This window comes from Fringilla coelebs (assembly GCF_963513975.1).
Source record: "Fringilla coelebs genome assembly, chromosome: 26".
In the NCBI taxonomy this organism is placed as follows: Eukaryota; Metazoa; Chordata; class Aves; order Passeriformes; family Fringillidae; genus Fringilla; species Fringilla coelebs.
This window is the reverse complement of record NC_140052.1, coordinates 3372429-3388762: the sequence shown is the minus strand read 5'-3', so window position 1 is coordinate 3388762 and position 16334 is coordinate 3372429. Positions and strand designations below refer to the sequence as shown.

General features: G+C 71.2%; 1 protein-coding gene across 1 annotated transcript; it reads left to right on the top strand.

Moving 5' to 3' along the window:
- Window positions 1-8399: 8399 nt before the first annotated feature.
- Window positions 8400-16103, top strand: HR (HR lysine demethylase and nuclear receptor corepressor; the record flags this gene model as incomplete). The annotated part of the gene is made up of 18 exons (XM_084221970.1): window positions 8400-9209; window positions 9789-10638; window positions 11191-11365; window positions 11714-11958; window positions 12033-12182; window positions 12268-12354; window positions 12444-12562; window positions 12676-12754; window positions 12890-13056; window positions 13169-13384; window positions 13481-13655; window positions 13773-13848; window positions 13968-14098; window positions 15106-15216; window positions 15279-15415; window positions 15480-15647; window positions 15735-15854; window positions 15930-16103. 18 exons carry the CDS (start codon window positions 8400-8402, stop codon window positions 15990-15992), a joined length of 3879 nt encoding a protein of 1292 aa, XP_084078096.1. The 3' UTR covers window positions 15993-16103.
- Between the last annotated feature and the right edge of the window lie 231 nt (window positions 16104-16334).

The following is a 16334-nucleotide window of genomic DNA, read 5'->3' as shown; positions in this document are numbered from 1 at the left end:
AACTGAGGCACGACACCAGCGCCTTCCCAGGGGGGAAAAGCGGGGTCCTGGGAGGGGACGAGGAGTTTTGGCGTCCTGCTCTGCTAAACCCGCGTGTGCCGCGGGGGCTGAAACCCAAGGAGGGGACAGGAGGTGGGCGGGGTGGCACAGCCCGTCCCCCCGGGGCCTCGGCAGCTGCGGCGGTGCCAGCGCTGATCCCAGCTGTGTCAGCGCACGGGCCAGTGCCAGGCTGCATCAGCAGAGAGAGCCGTAATCCCCCGCGGCTCGCCTGGCACCGCCCCAGCGCAGCACTTTAAGCGCCTGACCTGAGCTCGCCCGCTGCCACCGTCCCCTCCGGGGAGGGGCTGCCGGGCTGAGCCCGGCTGGCACCGCTGTGGGGACCCCCTGTGCCACCCCAAACCCCCTGGGCAGGGTTTGGATGGCTGGGGAGGGGGTGTGGGAGGTGACATCATGGAGGGGGCTCAGGGAGGGGATTGTCCCCCTCTGCTCCACTCAGGTGAGACCCCCCCCGCAGCTCGGGGGTCCCCAATATCAGAGGGATGTGGAGCTCGGGGGTCCCCAATATCAGAGGGATGTGGAGCTCGGGGGTCCCCAATATCAGAGGGATGTGGAGCTCGGGGGTCCCCAATATCAGAGGGATGTGGAGCTCGGGGGTCCCCAATATCAGAGGGATGTGGAGCTGCTGGAGCCAGTCCAGAGGAGGCCACGGAGATGCTCCAGAACTGGAGCCCCTCTGGAGCCAGGTTAGGAGAGCTGGGGGTGCTCACCTGGAGAGGAGGAGGCTCCAGGGACACCTCAGAGCCTGCAGAGCGTCTTGCAGGGCCTGAATGGGCTCCAGGAGAGCTGGAGAGGGGCTGGGGACAAGGCAGGGAGGGACAGGACACGGGGAATGGCTCCCTGCCTGCATCCCTGGGAGCTGGCAGGGGACCCGGTGACGCAGGGCTGCTCTGTGCCAGCTGACAGGGACACGGCTGATGCTGTGCTGCCAGCCCCGGGCCGTGGTGCCCCCACTGCCCGTCCCTGCAGGGCCGGGGGTGCCAGGGCCGGGCACTGTGGGGGTGTCACCCACCCCTGTCTCTCCCTGGGCTGTGCAGGCTCAGGGAAATTTGGGGTCATCGCTCCCCAATGGGATTTACCTCACTGGGGAGCTGCTGGGTGCTTGGGGTGCCACCCCCACAGCCCCCTGCACCCCCACAGCCTCCTCCTCTCCTCCCCACCCCCGGGAGCAGCCTGAGCCCTCCCAAACCCACCCTGGTGACACCGAGTGACATCCAGCTCCAGCAGCCCCCCCCTCCTTCCCTGCCCCATCCCCTGCTCATTTCACCCCTTGCTGTGGGATGCTCCTGCCATCCCCGGGCTGCCCTTGTCCCCCCAGCCCGGCTGTTTGGGGGTCCCAGGTGAGGGTGGGACCCCCCTGCTCCCCACGGGGCTCCCCCCACGGCTGTCCCCTGTCGGTGGCCGCTGTCTGAGTCAGCTGTTGGGGCCGGCAGCCATGTGAGGCCGCGCACACATGGCTCCCCGCGCGGCACCGCGCTGTATTTTTAGCAGACGGTATCAAAAGCATAATTATGTCTGTTGTTTAAACGCAGCCTCTTTTCTGGCAGCCCCGGGAGCTCTCAGCTGCCTCCCGCCGCAGAGGGCAGCGAGGGCGGGCTGAGGAGCCGCGGGCGGGGGGATGAGACCCCCCCTCCTTCCCTCCCCGGCGCTGCCGCGCAGGTAAAACCTCCCCTCCTCGTTCTTGGGGGGGCTCCCGCTGCGCCCCCACACCGTGTCTGAAGCGCGCACATGCCCCCCGGCTGCCGGTGAGCCGCTGGTGAGGATGAGGAGGAGGAGGATGGCGAGGAAGAGGATGACGGGTGGGAAGCGCGGCGGTGGCGGGAGGGGTCGGGGAAAGGGCGTTCGAGGTGACGGGAGTGTGGGAGGACACAGCTGAAGGAGCGCTGCTGCATCCCCCCCTCCTCCCCGCAGCCGCCTGTCCCCCCGGGGACGCGTCTGTCCCCAGCCAGCCCGCGCTGGCACCGAGCGCGGTTCCGGCTCCGCGTCCCTGCCGTGACACCACGGGCGCTGGGCTGGGCAGTTTTTGGGGACCGCAATCCCCAGGCTGGCGGGGAGCCGGGCATCACCTCCGGGGCGAGCTGGGCACCCCAGGGGAAACTGAGGCAGAGCATTTCCAGCCGCCAAGGGAAACTGAGGCAGCGAGCAGGGGCTGCTCATCCCTCCTGTCCCGTGTCACAGCATCACCCGCCCGGCAGCGCCGTGGGGACGCCAGAGGGGCCCGGGCTGAGGGCAGGAGCCCTCGGGCACTGCCAGGTAGGTGCTGCCAGCCCCGCCGGGGCGACACGCAGGTGGCAGCGGGCCGCCCGTGTCCCTGGCTGCCGTCCTAAGCCCTTGGCCCCGGGGTGAGCTTTTAATTACATCAAGGTATTTGAAGCGGGTTCCTGGCGCTGGGTAAACAGGAGTCCCGGGCACGTGGAGGGGCGGCGGAGGGTGGCACAGGGCGGGCACCGTGCCCCCGCACCGGGGCTCGCCGGGACGGCTGCTCCTCGCCCGCGGCGGGAAGGAGGGATGCGGGGACGGCAGCATCCGGCAGCATCCGTCACCTGCGGGCGCTCCGGCGTCCCCCCCGGCACTGCCGGGCTGGCACAGCGGCATGGGGGGCACCCACGGCGCAGGTGGGTTGGCTGCGACATCCCGCCGGGCCCTCTGACGCGGCTTCTCCTCGCTCCGTCCATCCCAAGCTTTGCCTTGAGGGCGTGCGGCGCCGGGGAAGGGGTGAGCCGGGCCGAGCCGAGCCGGGCCGGGCCGAGCCGAGCCGGGCCGGACCGGGCCGGGCGCGTTGCGGGTGTCGGGAGCGGCCCCAGCCCGGGGGGAGCGGCTCGCCCGTCCCCGGCAGCGCAGCGAGCGGGATTAGCGATGCTTACTCACCTCCCCGGGGAAAAGCGGCAGATTAAGGCCGGGAGAAGTGTCCGACCCTGCGGCGGCGGGGCCGGATGGGGCCGCTGGGGCTGTCCGGAACCGGCACCGGCACCGGGGAGGTTGCCCAGGCCCCGCCGTACCGGCAGCCAGGGCTGGAGGGGAGCGCAGGCTGCCAGAGCAGTTGGGCTGTGGCCCTAATTCCCAGAAAGCTGCTCGTGTGGGAGTGAGTGTCCTCCCGTGCCCTCCGCTCCGCCGCAGCCTCCAGACTCCTGAAGGTTTGACGTGGGTTTTTTTTTTCTTTTTTTTTTTTTCTTTTTCTTTCTTTTTTTTTTTTTTTTAATTTAAGCGCCGGGTGCAGATTAACAAAAGCTCTCGCGGCCACCGCGCCCGGTGCTGGGCACGGGGGGGGATCGGGGCTGCTTCCTCTGCCTGCGCCCTCAGCTTCCTCACCTGCGCCGCGGTGGAGGCAGGTAGGTGCGTGCCGGGCTCTGTGCCGGGGCTGGGAGGAGGAGGAAGGAGGAGGAGGAAGAGGAAGGGCTGGGGTTCTGTGTGCGCACTCCGGGCAAGCCGGAGGGGGGATCCATTTTGCATGAGGAAAAAGCTGGATTTTGGGTTCTTCCCCGGGCAGAGGCGGTTTGTGGGGCTGGGGGTGCAGAGCCCGCTCCTGGCGGGGGCTGTGGGCACCGGGCTGGGGCTGGCAGGACCCTGCTGGGACATCAGGACAGGGGTCTGGGGGTCCAGGACCCTCATCGATCCCTCTCCCGGTGCTGGATCAGTCTGGGGATCCCCTGTCCCGCACACATCCCCCATGGGGACACCGTGGGGACAATGTCCCTCTGCCCCATGTCCCCACAGCGTGCCCCACCACAATCCCAGGGATTGCCATGGGCACAGTGTCCCTCTGTCCCACATCCCCACAGCATCCCACATCATCCCAGGGGACGCCGTGGGGACAGTGTCCCCCCGCCCTGCGTCCCCACAGTGGTCCCCATCATCCCAGGGGACACCGTGGGGACAGTGTCCCCCGCCCTGCGTCCCCACAGCGTCCTCTCCCCCCATGCCGGAGCGGGGCAGGGATGCCGAGGTCTCTCCGTCGGGAGTTTCCGGCTCCTCCGGCGGCGCTCTGGCCGGCACTCGGCTCCCGGGTGTTGCCGTCCCTCTGTTTTGGGGGAAAACCAAGGATTTTGGAGCTCTGTGCCAAGCCACCAGGGCAGAACCCCCTCGGGGGTTATTTCCAGCTGGCAGAACCCAAACCCAGCCTGGACCCCCCTCCCCGGTTACCCTGGGGACCCTCTGGGGGCCGTGCTGGGACGGGCAGGGGGCGGAGGGACCCGGCCAGGGGCTGGGGCTGTGGGAGCAGGCACGGATCTGCTCCTGGGCTTGGGGAGCGGTGGCTGAGCCCCAGCAGAGCGTCCCAGAGCGTGGCTACCCCGTGGGCACTGCACCGGCCCTGGGAAGGCTCCACCAGGGCTTCAGGCACGCCGAGGGCAGCGTGGCGTGGGGAGGGGACAGTGCCCAGGGATGCTGTCCCAGTGCATGGTGGGAAATTCCCTGCTGTCCCTCCGTCATCCCCCCGCTCCTCGCTCCTTGCCCCAGCAATAGCTGCCATCCCCCCTCCAAAGGGACAGGGACAGGGATCGTGGTGCGTCCGTCCCTCTCCCCACCTGTCCCCTCCCTGGCGACATTCCCGACACCCCCGGGCACCCCCAGAGCGCCCCGGGCACGCCGGGACGCTGCGGAGCCTTCCCCGGGGTCCCTCCCGGCTGCCAGCTCCGTCCCAGCCCTTCCGGATCCATCATTCCTGAGCGAGGGAGGGAGGCAGCGGGAAGAGTTCGTCTTTCAGCACCTTCTCATCGCAGGCAGGCGCGGGCTCTCCCTCGCCCCGAGCCCTGTCTGGGTCCCCTCCCTGTTCCCTGGCACCCACTGGGTGCAGCCAGCAGCGCCCCAAACCCCCCAAACCTCGTGGGCGAGCAGAGCTGGGGGGTCCCGCTATGCCCGGCCAGGGGATGGGACAGCCCGGCACGGCCGGGTGACCCCGGTGGCACCGAGCCGTGCCCAGCAAGGGTTAACCCGCGCTGCCGGCTCCCAGCGAGGGAGCTGCCGAGCACTGCTGGGCTCCCGCGGGCCCTGGCCTGCCCTCACCCCTTCTCCCGTGCCCCCAGCCCGCCTGCCCCCCGCTGCCGAGCCGTGCCGAGCCGTGCCGAGCCGTGCCGTGCCCAGGGATGCGGTTTATGTAAGGCGGGCACGGCCCGGGCACACACGCGGGTTACATAAACCCGCACGGTGCTGCGGGCAGCGGGGCCAGCTCCCCGGGAGCCCGGGAACGGGGGGTCCGCCCGGGAGACCCCCCCGGGAGCCCAGGAACGGGGGGTCCGCCCCGGAGACCCCCCCGGGAACCCAGGAACGGGGGGTCCGCCCCGGAGACCACTCCAGGAGCCCAGGAACGGGGGGTCCGCCCGGGACACCACCCGGGTGTGCTCCTCGCTCCCCACAGTGGGTGAGGGTGGGGTTGGGGTCGGGGTGTCCTCGTGCTGGGGGGGTCCTGGAGCTTGGGGACAGTGTGGGGGGCGCTCACAGTGTCCCAGCTTTTGGCTGGTGGGCTGCAGGGCAGGGCTTGATGGGTTTGAGCCTGGTGGGCACAGCCGGGTGGGATCTGTGTGATCCTGGTGGGCACAGGTGGGATCCGTGTGACCCTGGTGGGCTGCAGGGCTGGGATGGATGTGATCCTGGTGGGCACAGCTGGTATCTGTGTCACCCTGGTGGGCACAGCTGGGTGGGATCTATGTGACCCTGGTGGGCATTGGTGGGATCTGTGTGATCCTGGTGGGCACAGCTGGGATCTGTGTGATCCTGGTGGGCACATCTGGGTGGGATCTGTGTGATCCTGGTGGGCACGGCTGGGTGGGATCCGTGTGATCCTGGTGGGCACAGGTGGGATCCGTGTGACCCTGGTGGGCACAGCTGGGTGGGATCTGTGTGATCCTGGTGGGCTGCAGGGCTGGCTGAGATCCGTGTGACCCTGGTGGGCACAGGTAGGATGGGTGTGACCCTATTGGGCTGCAGGGCAGGGACGAGAGGCCCCAGGCACTCCCTCCTCATCCCTGCTGAGGGTGGCACCGCCAGGATGCTGTCACAGCATCCCTGTGCCCCCCTGTGCCCCCCGAGGCCAGTCTGCACCCCTCGGAGCACACCCTGCTCTCCCCAGCCGGCCGCTGCGGGGTCTGCAGGGGCTGGAGGAGCCCTGCCTGCCCCCCGGGAGCTCTGCCTGCCCTCCAGGAGCTCTGCCTGTCCCCCGGGAGCTCTGTCTGTCCCCCAGGAGCTCTGCCTGTACCCCGGGAGCTCTGCCTGCCCCCCAGGAGCCCTGCCTGTACCCCAGGAGCCCTGCCTGTACCCCAGGAGCTCTCCCTGCCCCCCAGGAGCTCTCCCTGCCCCCCGGGAGCTCTGCCTGCCCTCCAGGAGCTCTGTCTGCCCCCCAGGATCTCTCCCTGCCCTCCAGGAGCTCTCCCTGCCCTCCAGGAGCTCTGCCTGCCCCCAGGAGCCCTGCCTGTACCCCAGGAGCTCTGCCTGCCCCCCAGGAGCTCTGTCTGCCCCCAGGCAGCTGCAGGACGGACAGACGCGGCTCTGGAGCACCACTTGAGGCCAGAGCTGTAACCTTTGGCTAAAGCTGAAGGGGTTTGGGGTCCTGAGGACTCCCATCCCATAGGATGCTGCTCCGTGCTGGCCGCGTCCCCAGCAGCAGGACAGGGACTTGTGGCCCATCCCGTTCCAGTCGGTGTTTGTCCCGTTCCAGTTTGGCCCGGAGCGGGCGGCTGGAGCCTTTCATTGGTGCCGGGGCGGCCTTGGCGAACAAAGGGCGCTTTCTTCACCCGCACGGGGCAGAGCACACCTGCCCGCCTTGGCACCGCCGCCGGTGCCCCCGGGGCTGGGCGGCACCGCCGGCACCGCGCCGATTCCCCGTTCCCGGGCGTCAGCAGCCCCAGCATCCCTCCCGCCCGCCCAGTCGCCGCCGGAGCCGGTGGAGGCTGCACGCTCGTGGGGAGCAGAGCCGCCGCCACCTCCTTGTCAGCACCAGGATGCTCAGGGCTACCTAGAGCCGGGGGAAGGTCCCGCTCGTGCTGCCGCTGCTCCCTGGGTACCCCTGTCCCCAAATCCCAGCCCGCCGGGTAGGACGATAGGCAGGAGGAGCACGGAGCCTCCCAAGCCAATGGATCAAAAACTTCAGCTCCAGCACGAGGAGAAGAACATCCCCAGGGCCGCCCGGGCGGCTTTCTGCCTCCTCCAGATCCCGGAGCCGGACCCCTTCAGCCTGTGGGTTTAGGTGCTCCCGCTTCGCCTCTCCGGGACCCGGTGTCACCGGCGGAGACCCCGCTCGTCCTCGGCGCTGGGGTCCCTGATGGACCCCCCAGGTAGCTGTGGGGCGCTGGGGGTGCTCGCCCGCCGAGCAGCGGGGGCAGCTCCCTGTGCTGGGGACAGTGTCACCCTGCGGCAATGTCACCCTCGGGGTGACCGCGAGAGGTGGTGGGGCAGCCTCGGGGCGCTGGGGACTGCGCTGGGAGAGCTTCCTGACACGGGGCTGGGAGGGATGGGGTGGCTGTCCCCAGGGTGTCCCTGTGCCCCAGGGTGCCCCGGGATGCTTCCCGAGCACCGTGGGAATGGGGACTTGGCCTCTCTGGGAGGAGGATGTGACAGGAACAAGCGGCTCTGGGGACACACGGCCCTGTCCCCACCTTGCTCCTGTCCCCATCCCGGCCCTCGGGGCGGCTCTGTCCCACCCCGCAGCGGGACCGGGAGCTGGCTGAGCTCGGGTATGTCCCCTCGGCCGGGCACGGCGGGCCGGGGGACACGGGGACGGGATGCGACCGCCGGCGCTGCGAGGTCTGGCTCCGCAGCCGCGTCTGCGTGTGGCCCGGGTCCCGGAGGAGGGTTAATCCTGCAAATCCCCCCCGGCATTTCTCCCAGGAGGGGCCCCTGCCAGCGGGGAGCTCCCCCCTCGCTGGAAGCCCTCCTGGGAAGCTCAGCCCAGCCCTGGCCGGAGGCGAATACCTGCGCGGGGCACGGCCTCCCCACGCTGGGTGCCAGCGGCCGGGCGCGGGGCCAGCCTGGGTGCGGAGGGACTGGTGGGCGCGAGGTGCGTCCCGGCCGCCAGCCCCGCCGGGATGGGCGCAGGAGGGACGGGATGGGACGGCGACACCCGCTCCGGACACGTGTCCATCTGGATCGTGCGTCCCGACGGATGCCGCGGGGCACGGGAGCCGGGGATCCCCCTGCCGTGCCGGGGAGCCTCCCCCCAAACACGCGAGGATGGAGCTGGGGGGGTTGAAGGCAGCGCCCCAGCAACACCCCCGAGCATCCCCGTGCCTCAGTTTCCCCGCAGCGCTGCTCGGGCAGCGGTGGGTGCCGTTCCCCACTGATGTCCCTCTCCCTGCCCGCAGGATCCGGCCTGCTCGGGACGGCGCTGAGCACCACATGAGTGTCGGAGCAGCATGGCCAGCGACGCGAGGATGGGGGAGACCCCGGCGCGGTGGAGAAGAGCCCCGGAGGCAGCGCAGGACTCCCGGGGGATGGAGAGCGGCGGGATGCTTTTATCCCGAAGCGCCGCTGCCGAGCTGGGACTCCCGGCCTACCCGGAGCCCGGCAAGCTGAGCTACGCCATGGAGAAAGGATGTCCCTGGAGGGGCTCCGAGGGATGTTTGGGACCCGTCCGGGAGCTCGCCGGTAGCCGCCTGGGCTGCCCCTACCCACCGGCGCCGCCGTGCCTGCGGGACGCGCTGAGCCGCCCCAAGGACGGAGCCGAGCTGCCCCCGCTGCTGCCCCCCCGGAACGGGCAGCCCAAGGCGGGCTGGGGCGAGCCCTGCAAGGAGCACCCGGGGCCGCGCTGGGCCGAGGCCGTGCTGGCCCCGCTGGCCCTCTACAGCCACGCGTACCACCGCTACCCGCTGCCCGTGCCCGGGCTGGACGCGCCGCGCCCCAGCACCGCCGGCAAACCCCGCGGCGCGGCGGGGGACGCGGCCGGAGACCCGCCGGCCTTCCACCACTGCCCCTTCCTCGTGGAGGCCAAGCACAGCCCCTTCCTCCTGTCCTCGCTGCTGCCCAGCGCGCCCCCGGCCGAGCCCCCGTTCGGCGGCGCGGGGGCGGAGGGGCCGGGGCCGGTGGCGGACGGGCGCTTCGCCGGCCCGGACTGGCGGCTGGGCTCCTACGGGCCCGCCTGGGGACAGCCCCTCTACCTGGGGGTCCCGCCGAGGTGCAAGGCGGCTCTGCCCCCCTTCGACGACTGCTCCAGCTCAGGGAACAAGGTAGGACACCTCGGAGAGGCTCCGGAGCGAGGATGCTCGGCGGTCCCGGGGCTGCCCGGCGGTGACAGCGGTTTCAGCGCCGCCTGAACCCGGCTGGGAGAGGCGACGCTGGCACCCGCAACCCGGGCAGGGCCTGGCAGCACCCCCGAGGGGGCACAGCCCTTCCGCTGCCCCCCACAGCTCGGCAGGGGGGTCCCAGCCCCCCGAGCGCCGCCGGGGTGACGCTGCGCTCCGCGGTGTCCCCGCGGGTGATGCCACCCCCGGGGCTGAGTCACGGCGGCGGAGCCGCGGCACGGGGGCGGCGGGAGGCAGCGCTGCCAGCCCTGGGCGCGCCCGTCGCACCCCGTGCCGCTGCGGCTCCCCATTCCTTTCCCACGCTGGCAGCGGGGGACACGGGCACCCCAAAAGCCGGCCCCGGGCACCGGGAAGCACCGGGCGGCTGCCCAGCCTGGCAGGGGTGTGGGGAAACTGAGGCAGGGGAACGGAATGCTCCTCATCGCCCCCTCGCAGGGATGTGGGTGACAGAAGCGGGACGGGGGCCCCCAGCGGGGGTGACGCCGCCCCTCTGCTCCCTTCCAGGAGTTTTACGCCAAGAAAGGACCCGGGTTCCACCCCTCGAGCAAGAACCACGCGGCGCCGCAGCTGCTGGGCAAGAGCCAAGCAGGGCAGGACAGAGACGGGGAGGGGGAGCCGGCGGTGCCGGAGCTGCCGGGAGCCCCGTGGAGGGATGGCCGGGCGGGGGGCAGCTCGGCGGTGCCCGCTCCCCATCCCCGCACGCCTCCCCCCGGCGCCAGCCACCCCCTGTTCCTCCTGCAGCCCGCCTCGGGGGGCTGCGGGGGGCCCTGGGTGGGCGCCCGGCCCCGCGGCGCCGATTTTTCCACGGACACGGGGCCGGGCCGGCCCTCGGAGCCCAAAGATGAGCGCCTGGGCTACCGAAGCGCCCAGCCCCGCTCGCCCCCGGCGTGCGGCGAGCCCAATCCCTCGCCTCTGCCGGCCGACGGGCACTACCCAGCGGCTCTGGCCAAGCCGGAGCCCCCCCCGGGCTGTCTGTGCCCGACCCTGGGCTGCGATGGGTGCCCGGGGGTGGGCTGCGGGGTGCCCAACCCCTTCGAGCCCACCCTGGGCACGGCCGGGGGGCGTTTTCCGTGCCCCCCCAGCAACCACACCAAGCTGAAGAAGACGTGGCTGACGCGGCACTCGGAGCAGTCGCTGCCTCGCTCCAAAGCTTCCCGGCGGGACGGGGGTCCCGAGCCCCCCGGGGAGGGCAAGCGCTCGGCCAAACGCCCCCACGGCCCCGCCGACGGTCCCCGCCCTGCCGGCGAGGGCGCCGGGGCGGCCAAAAGGGGCACCAAGACCACGGCGGGGCCGGGTGGTGGCACGGAGAGCGCGGGGGACGCCGAGGAGAGGAGGATGGAGCTGGGAGAGGAAGGTGAGGATGCACAGGATGCGCAGCGGGGCCGGGGAGAGGGCGGGGGCAGCGCCCGATCCCGAGGGAATTTCGCGTGCCGGCTGCCGGCGCCCACAACACGAGCCGGGAACACGTGTGGGCCGCGGAACCTGCTGTGCTGGGGCCTCTCCCGGCTCTGGCAGCGATTCCCGGGGTGGGCACGGATGGAAATGTCCCTCTGGGGCAGCGCTGGGGCAGGGACTCCTCGGGGAGGGGTTGGCATCCCAGGCCTGACCTCTGAGCAGCTCCAGCCCTACTTTCCAGCCCTACTTTCTGGCCCAGTTTCCAGCCCCCGCCACAGCGTGCCAGTCACAGGATCCCGGCATCCCGGAATGCTTTGGGTTGGAAGAAACCCCAAAAGAGACCTAAAAACCCACCCAGCCCCAGCCCCAGCCCCGTGCCGTGCCCAGGGACACCTTCCACCCTCCCAGCTTGCTCCAAGCCCCGTCCAAGCTGCCCTTGGGCACTTCCAGTCCCTCCCAGCTGGTGAGGACGGGGCTCCGCGGTGTCCCCAAGCATTTCCCGTGTCCCCAGAGCCGCCGAGCCGGGCGGGGGAGCCGTGGTGCCTGCAGAGCCTGCCCTGCACGGCGCTGCCCCCCGGCATCCCCCGCTGCTGTGCCTGTGCCCCCCGCGCCGGGGGCGACCCCGAGGGCGAGGAGGAGGAGGAGGAGCCCCCCGAGAGCACCTGCAGGCTGCTGCACTTCCGCAGGTGAGCCCGGGGGGGGATCCAGCAGGACGTGTCAGGGAGCAGTGGAGCAGCCCCTTCTTTGGAATGTCCCCTTCTAACACCCCAAATCAGAGCGTTCCCGTGCCACCCTTCCTTCCCAGTGTCACCCAGCTCTTAGAGCACCCCCTCCTGAAAGGGGATCCCTTCCTGTCACCCCTCTTTGGGACACCCCCTCTGTCACCCCGCTTTGGAGAATCAGCTCTCCCCACTTCTGAGCATCCTCTCCTTGTCCTGCCCTTTTCCAGCACCTTCTCCCACCACCCCAAGTTTTCACCTCTGGTCTCCTCACCCCATTTTGAGCACCCCCAACTCTGTCCCCTCTCCCCGCAGGTTCGCCCTTGGGGACAACGGCGAGCTGAGCGTCGATGGCCTCTGCAGCCTGGGGGAGGCCCAGGGGGACGTGGCCAGCCCCGATCCGGGTCTCAGGAATGTGGGGAGCAGGAATGTGGGGAGCAGGAGCGTGGGGAGCAGCCTCTGCCTGGCCAAGTACCTGCTGGGGGTCCTGGGGGATCCCTTCTGCGCCGCCGTCCGCAGGGACAGGGACACGTGGCCGGGAGCCCCCGGCGGGCCCGGGGGTAAGCGGGGAGCAGGGTGGGGGTGACACCGGGGACACGGGGACACGGGGAGGCTGAGGATGTGTTTCCCGCAGGGGTGACAGGCTGGAGGCGGGGGGAAGGAGCCCCCCAGCTCTGTGACGCCTGCCAGCGTGGCTTCTTCAACTCCCACTGGAGCTGCGCCAGATGTGGCTTCCAGCTGTGCCCCGAGTGCCACCGCAGCAGGCGGGAGGAGAGTGGCCCCGGTATGGGGATGGGGAGGGGTGGGAAAGGGGGTGACAGCCCCGTGGGGGGCTCGGTGGGGACAAACAAAGCCTCTCTCTGACACAGAGGATCCGGCGCTGCCACCCGAGTGTACCCCCGGGCGGGACCACCCCGTGTCATCCCTGGTCCCCACACAGTTCGTCCCCACCTGTGGTGAGTGTGTCCCCCAGCCCCAAAAAATCCCCAAAACCCCCTCTGGCCACTGCTGGGGGGTTGACACCCCTGTCCCCATCCGCCCCCAGTCCTGACCCGGCTCTGGAAGCTCCTGCACGAGGTCAGGGTCAAGTTTGGCATCGAGTCCCACTGTCCCTGCGGGGAGGGGGCTGCGGAGCAGAGCCTGGAGGAGCCCCCGGGCAGGCAGGTACGGGGGGGGGCTCGGGATGCTGGGGAGAAGGGGTGCGGGCGCGCCCCAACCCCGCCCGGGGTGTGGGATGTGGCTCCCAGCCGGATCCCCACTGCCCCGCGGTGTTTCAGGAGCCGCCGGGGGCCGCGGCGCCCACCCTGCCGCCCCGCAGCCACGGCCCCGCAGACCCCGCCCGGCCCATCAAGGAAGGTAGGGCCGGCTGCGACCCCCCGAGCTCCGGGGGGGTCAGGGATGCCGCACCCCGTCCCCTTTTTGGGGTGCCGGGGAGGGGTTGACGTGCGGAGGGCGGCGTGGGCAACCCTGACCGTGCTCTCCCCCGAGCAGAGAGCCCCGAGGAGGGGCCGCCGTCCCCGGGGCAGCCCCCGGCGCGGGGAGGGGGCGTGCAGAGCACGACCCTCTGCGACCTCCTGGCCTCCACCGCCGTGAAGCTGTGCCTGGGGCAGGACGGGGTGCGCATGGCCTTCGCCCCCGTGGCACCGGCGCTGCCCAGCGTGAGTCCCGCGGCCCCGGGGCCACCCCTGCCCTGCTGCCCACCCTGCTCTGTTGGGGCTGGGGGGGTCCACGTGCGCTGAGGGGCTCTCTGATGGCGTCCTCCCCCTCCAGGATAATCGCCTGACCAGCATCCTGGACAGCATCATCGCCCACGTGGTGGAGAGGAAGATCCAGGAGAGGCAGGCGGGGGCCGAGCTGAGCCCGCCCGGCTCCCCGCAGCCCCCCGCATCCCACTGCGTCCTGGCCCCCAGCGGGCTGCTCTGGCTGCACGACCCTGACCACGCCAGCAACTACAAACTGTTCCAGGAGCACTGGAGACAGGGCCAGGTGAGTGGGGTGACACCCGGAGCCCCCCGTCCCTGCGTGTGGGGTGACACCCCGGAGCCCCCCAGCTCCCCCACTGATTCCCGGCTGCCCCGGCAGCCTGTCCTGGTGTCAGGGCTGCAGAAGAGGCTGGAGCCGCGGCTGTGGGCGCCCGAATCCTTCCAGCCCTCGGGGCAGGAGGAGGAGGAGGTGGAGGCGGTGAACCTGCGGGCACCGCCGAGCCGAGTCCGGTTGAGCAGCCGGCAGTTTTGGGACGGCTTTGCCGCCAGCACAGGTGAGGGGACGAGGAGTTTGCGGGGTCCCCAGTGTGACTTTGGGGCGAGGTGTGAGGGGAGCCAGGCTGTGCACCCCTGGCTCCATCCCTGATGGGGCACCGGGCTCCCTCCCGCAGCATCCCCCGGGGAGGAGCAGAGCAGCGGGGACCTGCTGAAGCTGGAGAGTGACTTTGGGGACACGGAGCTGAGCCGGTGGGTGACAGCGCAGGGTGGCACCACCCCGACGTGTCCCCTCCCCAGCCCAGCTGCCTTGGCCAGCAGGGCTCAGCGGGGTTGGGGGAGTCCTGAGTGTCACCCCCCCCTTGCCACAGGGCCACCAACCTGCGGGCCAGCCTGCCCCTGCCCGAGTACTGCGGGGCCAGCGGCCGCCTCAACCTGGCCACCTACCTGCGGGGCCAGCGGGGCCGGCGCTGGCTGCGCCCGCGCCTCTGCGTGGCCTACGGTGAGAGCGGCACCGGGGGGCACCGGGGCTTTGGGGGGCACCGGGGCTTTGGGGGACTCCGGGCTTTGGGGGGCACCGGGGCTTTGGGGGGCTCCGGGCTTTGGGGGGCACCGGGGCTTTGGGGGCCACCGGGGCTTTGGGGGCCACCGGGGCTTTGGGGGCCACCCAGGACTTTGGGGACACCGGGGCTTTTTGGGGCATCGGGGTTTTGGGGGCTACTGGGGTTTTGGGGGCTCCGGGCTTTGGGGGGCTCCGGGCTTTGGGGGGCACCGGGGTTTGTGGGGCCACTGGGGTTTTAGGGGGCTCCGGGCTTTGGGGGGCACCCAGGGCTTTGGGGACACTGGGACTTTGTGAGGCACCGAGGTTTTTTGGGGCATCGGGGTTTTGGCGGCACTGGGACTTTGGGGGGGCATCTGGGGTTTTCGGGAGCACCGGGGCTTTGGGGGGCACCCGGACTTTGGGAGTTCCCGGTCTCTGGTGGGCAGCTGGGCTTTGACGGGCTCCCGGGCTTTGGGGGGCTCCAGAGCTTTGGGAGGCACCACTGGGGCTTTTGGGGGGCACTGGGACTTTGGGGGGCATCGGGGTTTTGGGGTCCACTTGGGCTTTGAGGGGCTCCAGGGCTTTGGGAGCACCAGGGGCTTTGGGGGCACTGCGACTTTGGGGGCCACTCGGGCTTTGGGGGGCACTGGGGTTTTGGGAGGCACCGGGGCTTTGGGGGGCAGCCGGGCTTTGGGGGTTCCCGGTCTTTGGGGGGTTCCCGGTCTTTGGGGGTTCCCGGTCTTTGGGGGGCAGTCGGTCTTTGGGGGTTCCCGGTCTTTGGGGGGCAGTCGGTCTTTGGGGGATTCCCGGTCTTTGGGGGTTCCCGGTCTTTGGGGGGCAGCCGGGCTTGGGGGGTTCCCGGTCTTTGGAGGTTCCCGGTCTTTGGGGGTTCCCGGTCTTTGGGGGTTCCCGATCTTTGGGGGGCAGCCGGGCTCGCCGCGCCCTCGCCAATCCCAAATCCCTTCCAGCTGTGCGTCCGCAGGAGCGGAACTTCGGGACCAAACCCCTGACGGTGGCAGCGGCCGACTCCATCAGCGTCCTGGCGCACGCAGCGCCGGCCCCGCGGGGTACGGGGCGCAGTGCGGGTCCCCCCATCCCCACCCCGGTCCCCGGCACCCCCCTGAGCCCCCTGTGCCCGCAGAGCCGCTCCTGCCGGCGGACACGGACGAGCTGGAGGCGCCGCAGCGGGAGCGGCTCGGGGCCGGCGGCCGGCCCGGCGCTCTGTGGCACATCTTCCGCGCCGAGGACGCCGCGAGGATCCGGGATTTCCTGCGGAAGGTGGGTGCCGCCAGCCCCGGCCCCGCTCCCGCGCCCGGCCCCGCTCACCGCTGGCACCCCGCAGGCGGCGCAGGAGCCGGGGCAGGACGGGGCGGCCGCGGCGGAGCCCCCCGGGCGCTACCTGGACCCCGCGCTGCGGCGGCGGCTGCGGGACGAGTGCGGGGTGAGCGGCTGGAGCCTCCTGCAGCTGCCCGGGGACGCCGTGCTGGTCCCCGCCGGGGCTCCCCACCAGGTAGGCGGCCCCGATCCCCTCCCCCGAGAGGCCGTACCGACCCTCTGGGGAAACTGAGGCACGGCAAACCCTGATGCGGCCGGGCAGGTGCGGAGCCTCAGCGGCACCATCAGCGTGGAGCAGCAATTCCTGTCCCCGGAGAGCGCCGTGCGCCTCCGGCACCTCGACGGCGGCCCCGCCGGGACCCCGCGCCGCCTCCGCGCCCAGGTGCGTGACCTGCGGGAAATTCGGGGATGCGGAGCCGGGGGAGCGGTGCTGAGCCTCCTCTTTGCGCCTTCGCAGCTGGACGCGATGACCTTCGCCGCCGTGCGGGAGGCTCTGGGGGTCCTGCGGGGCTGCCGGTGAGGGCACGGAGCGACGGGAGGACAGCGGGAGCCTCCGCGGGGAGCCGGGACCGGGCGCCTTCTGCTCGGTGCTTTGCTCCCAGAGCTGCCGGGGGGGCTCGGGGCAGGAGGAATAAAGTGTCCAGAGCATGCCAGGGCCGCTGGCACCACCAGCACCCTCCTCGGTGTGTCCCTTTGTCCCTCCTCCGTGCCAGCGGGGTCAGGGTGCCCTGGTGGCACCAGCAGCGCCCACCTCGGTGTGTCCCTTCACCACAGCCAGCTCCAGGGTGCTCTCCCTTCATCCCCTCTCATCCCACCATGGTCAGGGTGCTCTCCCTTCCTTCCCTCCATTCCAGGGGGCTCA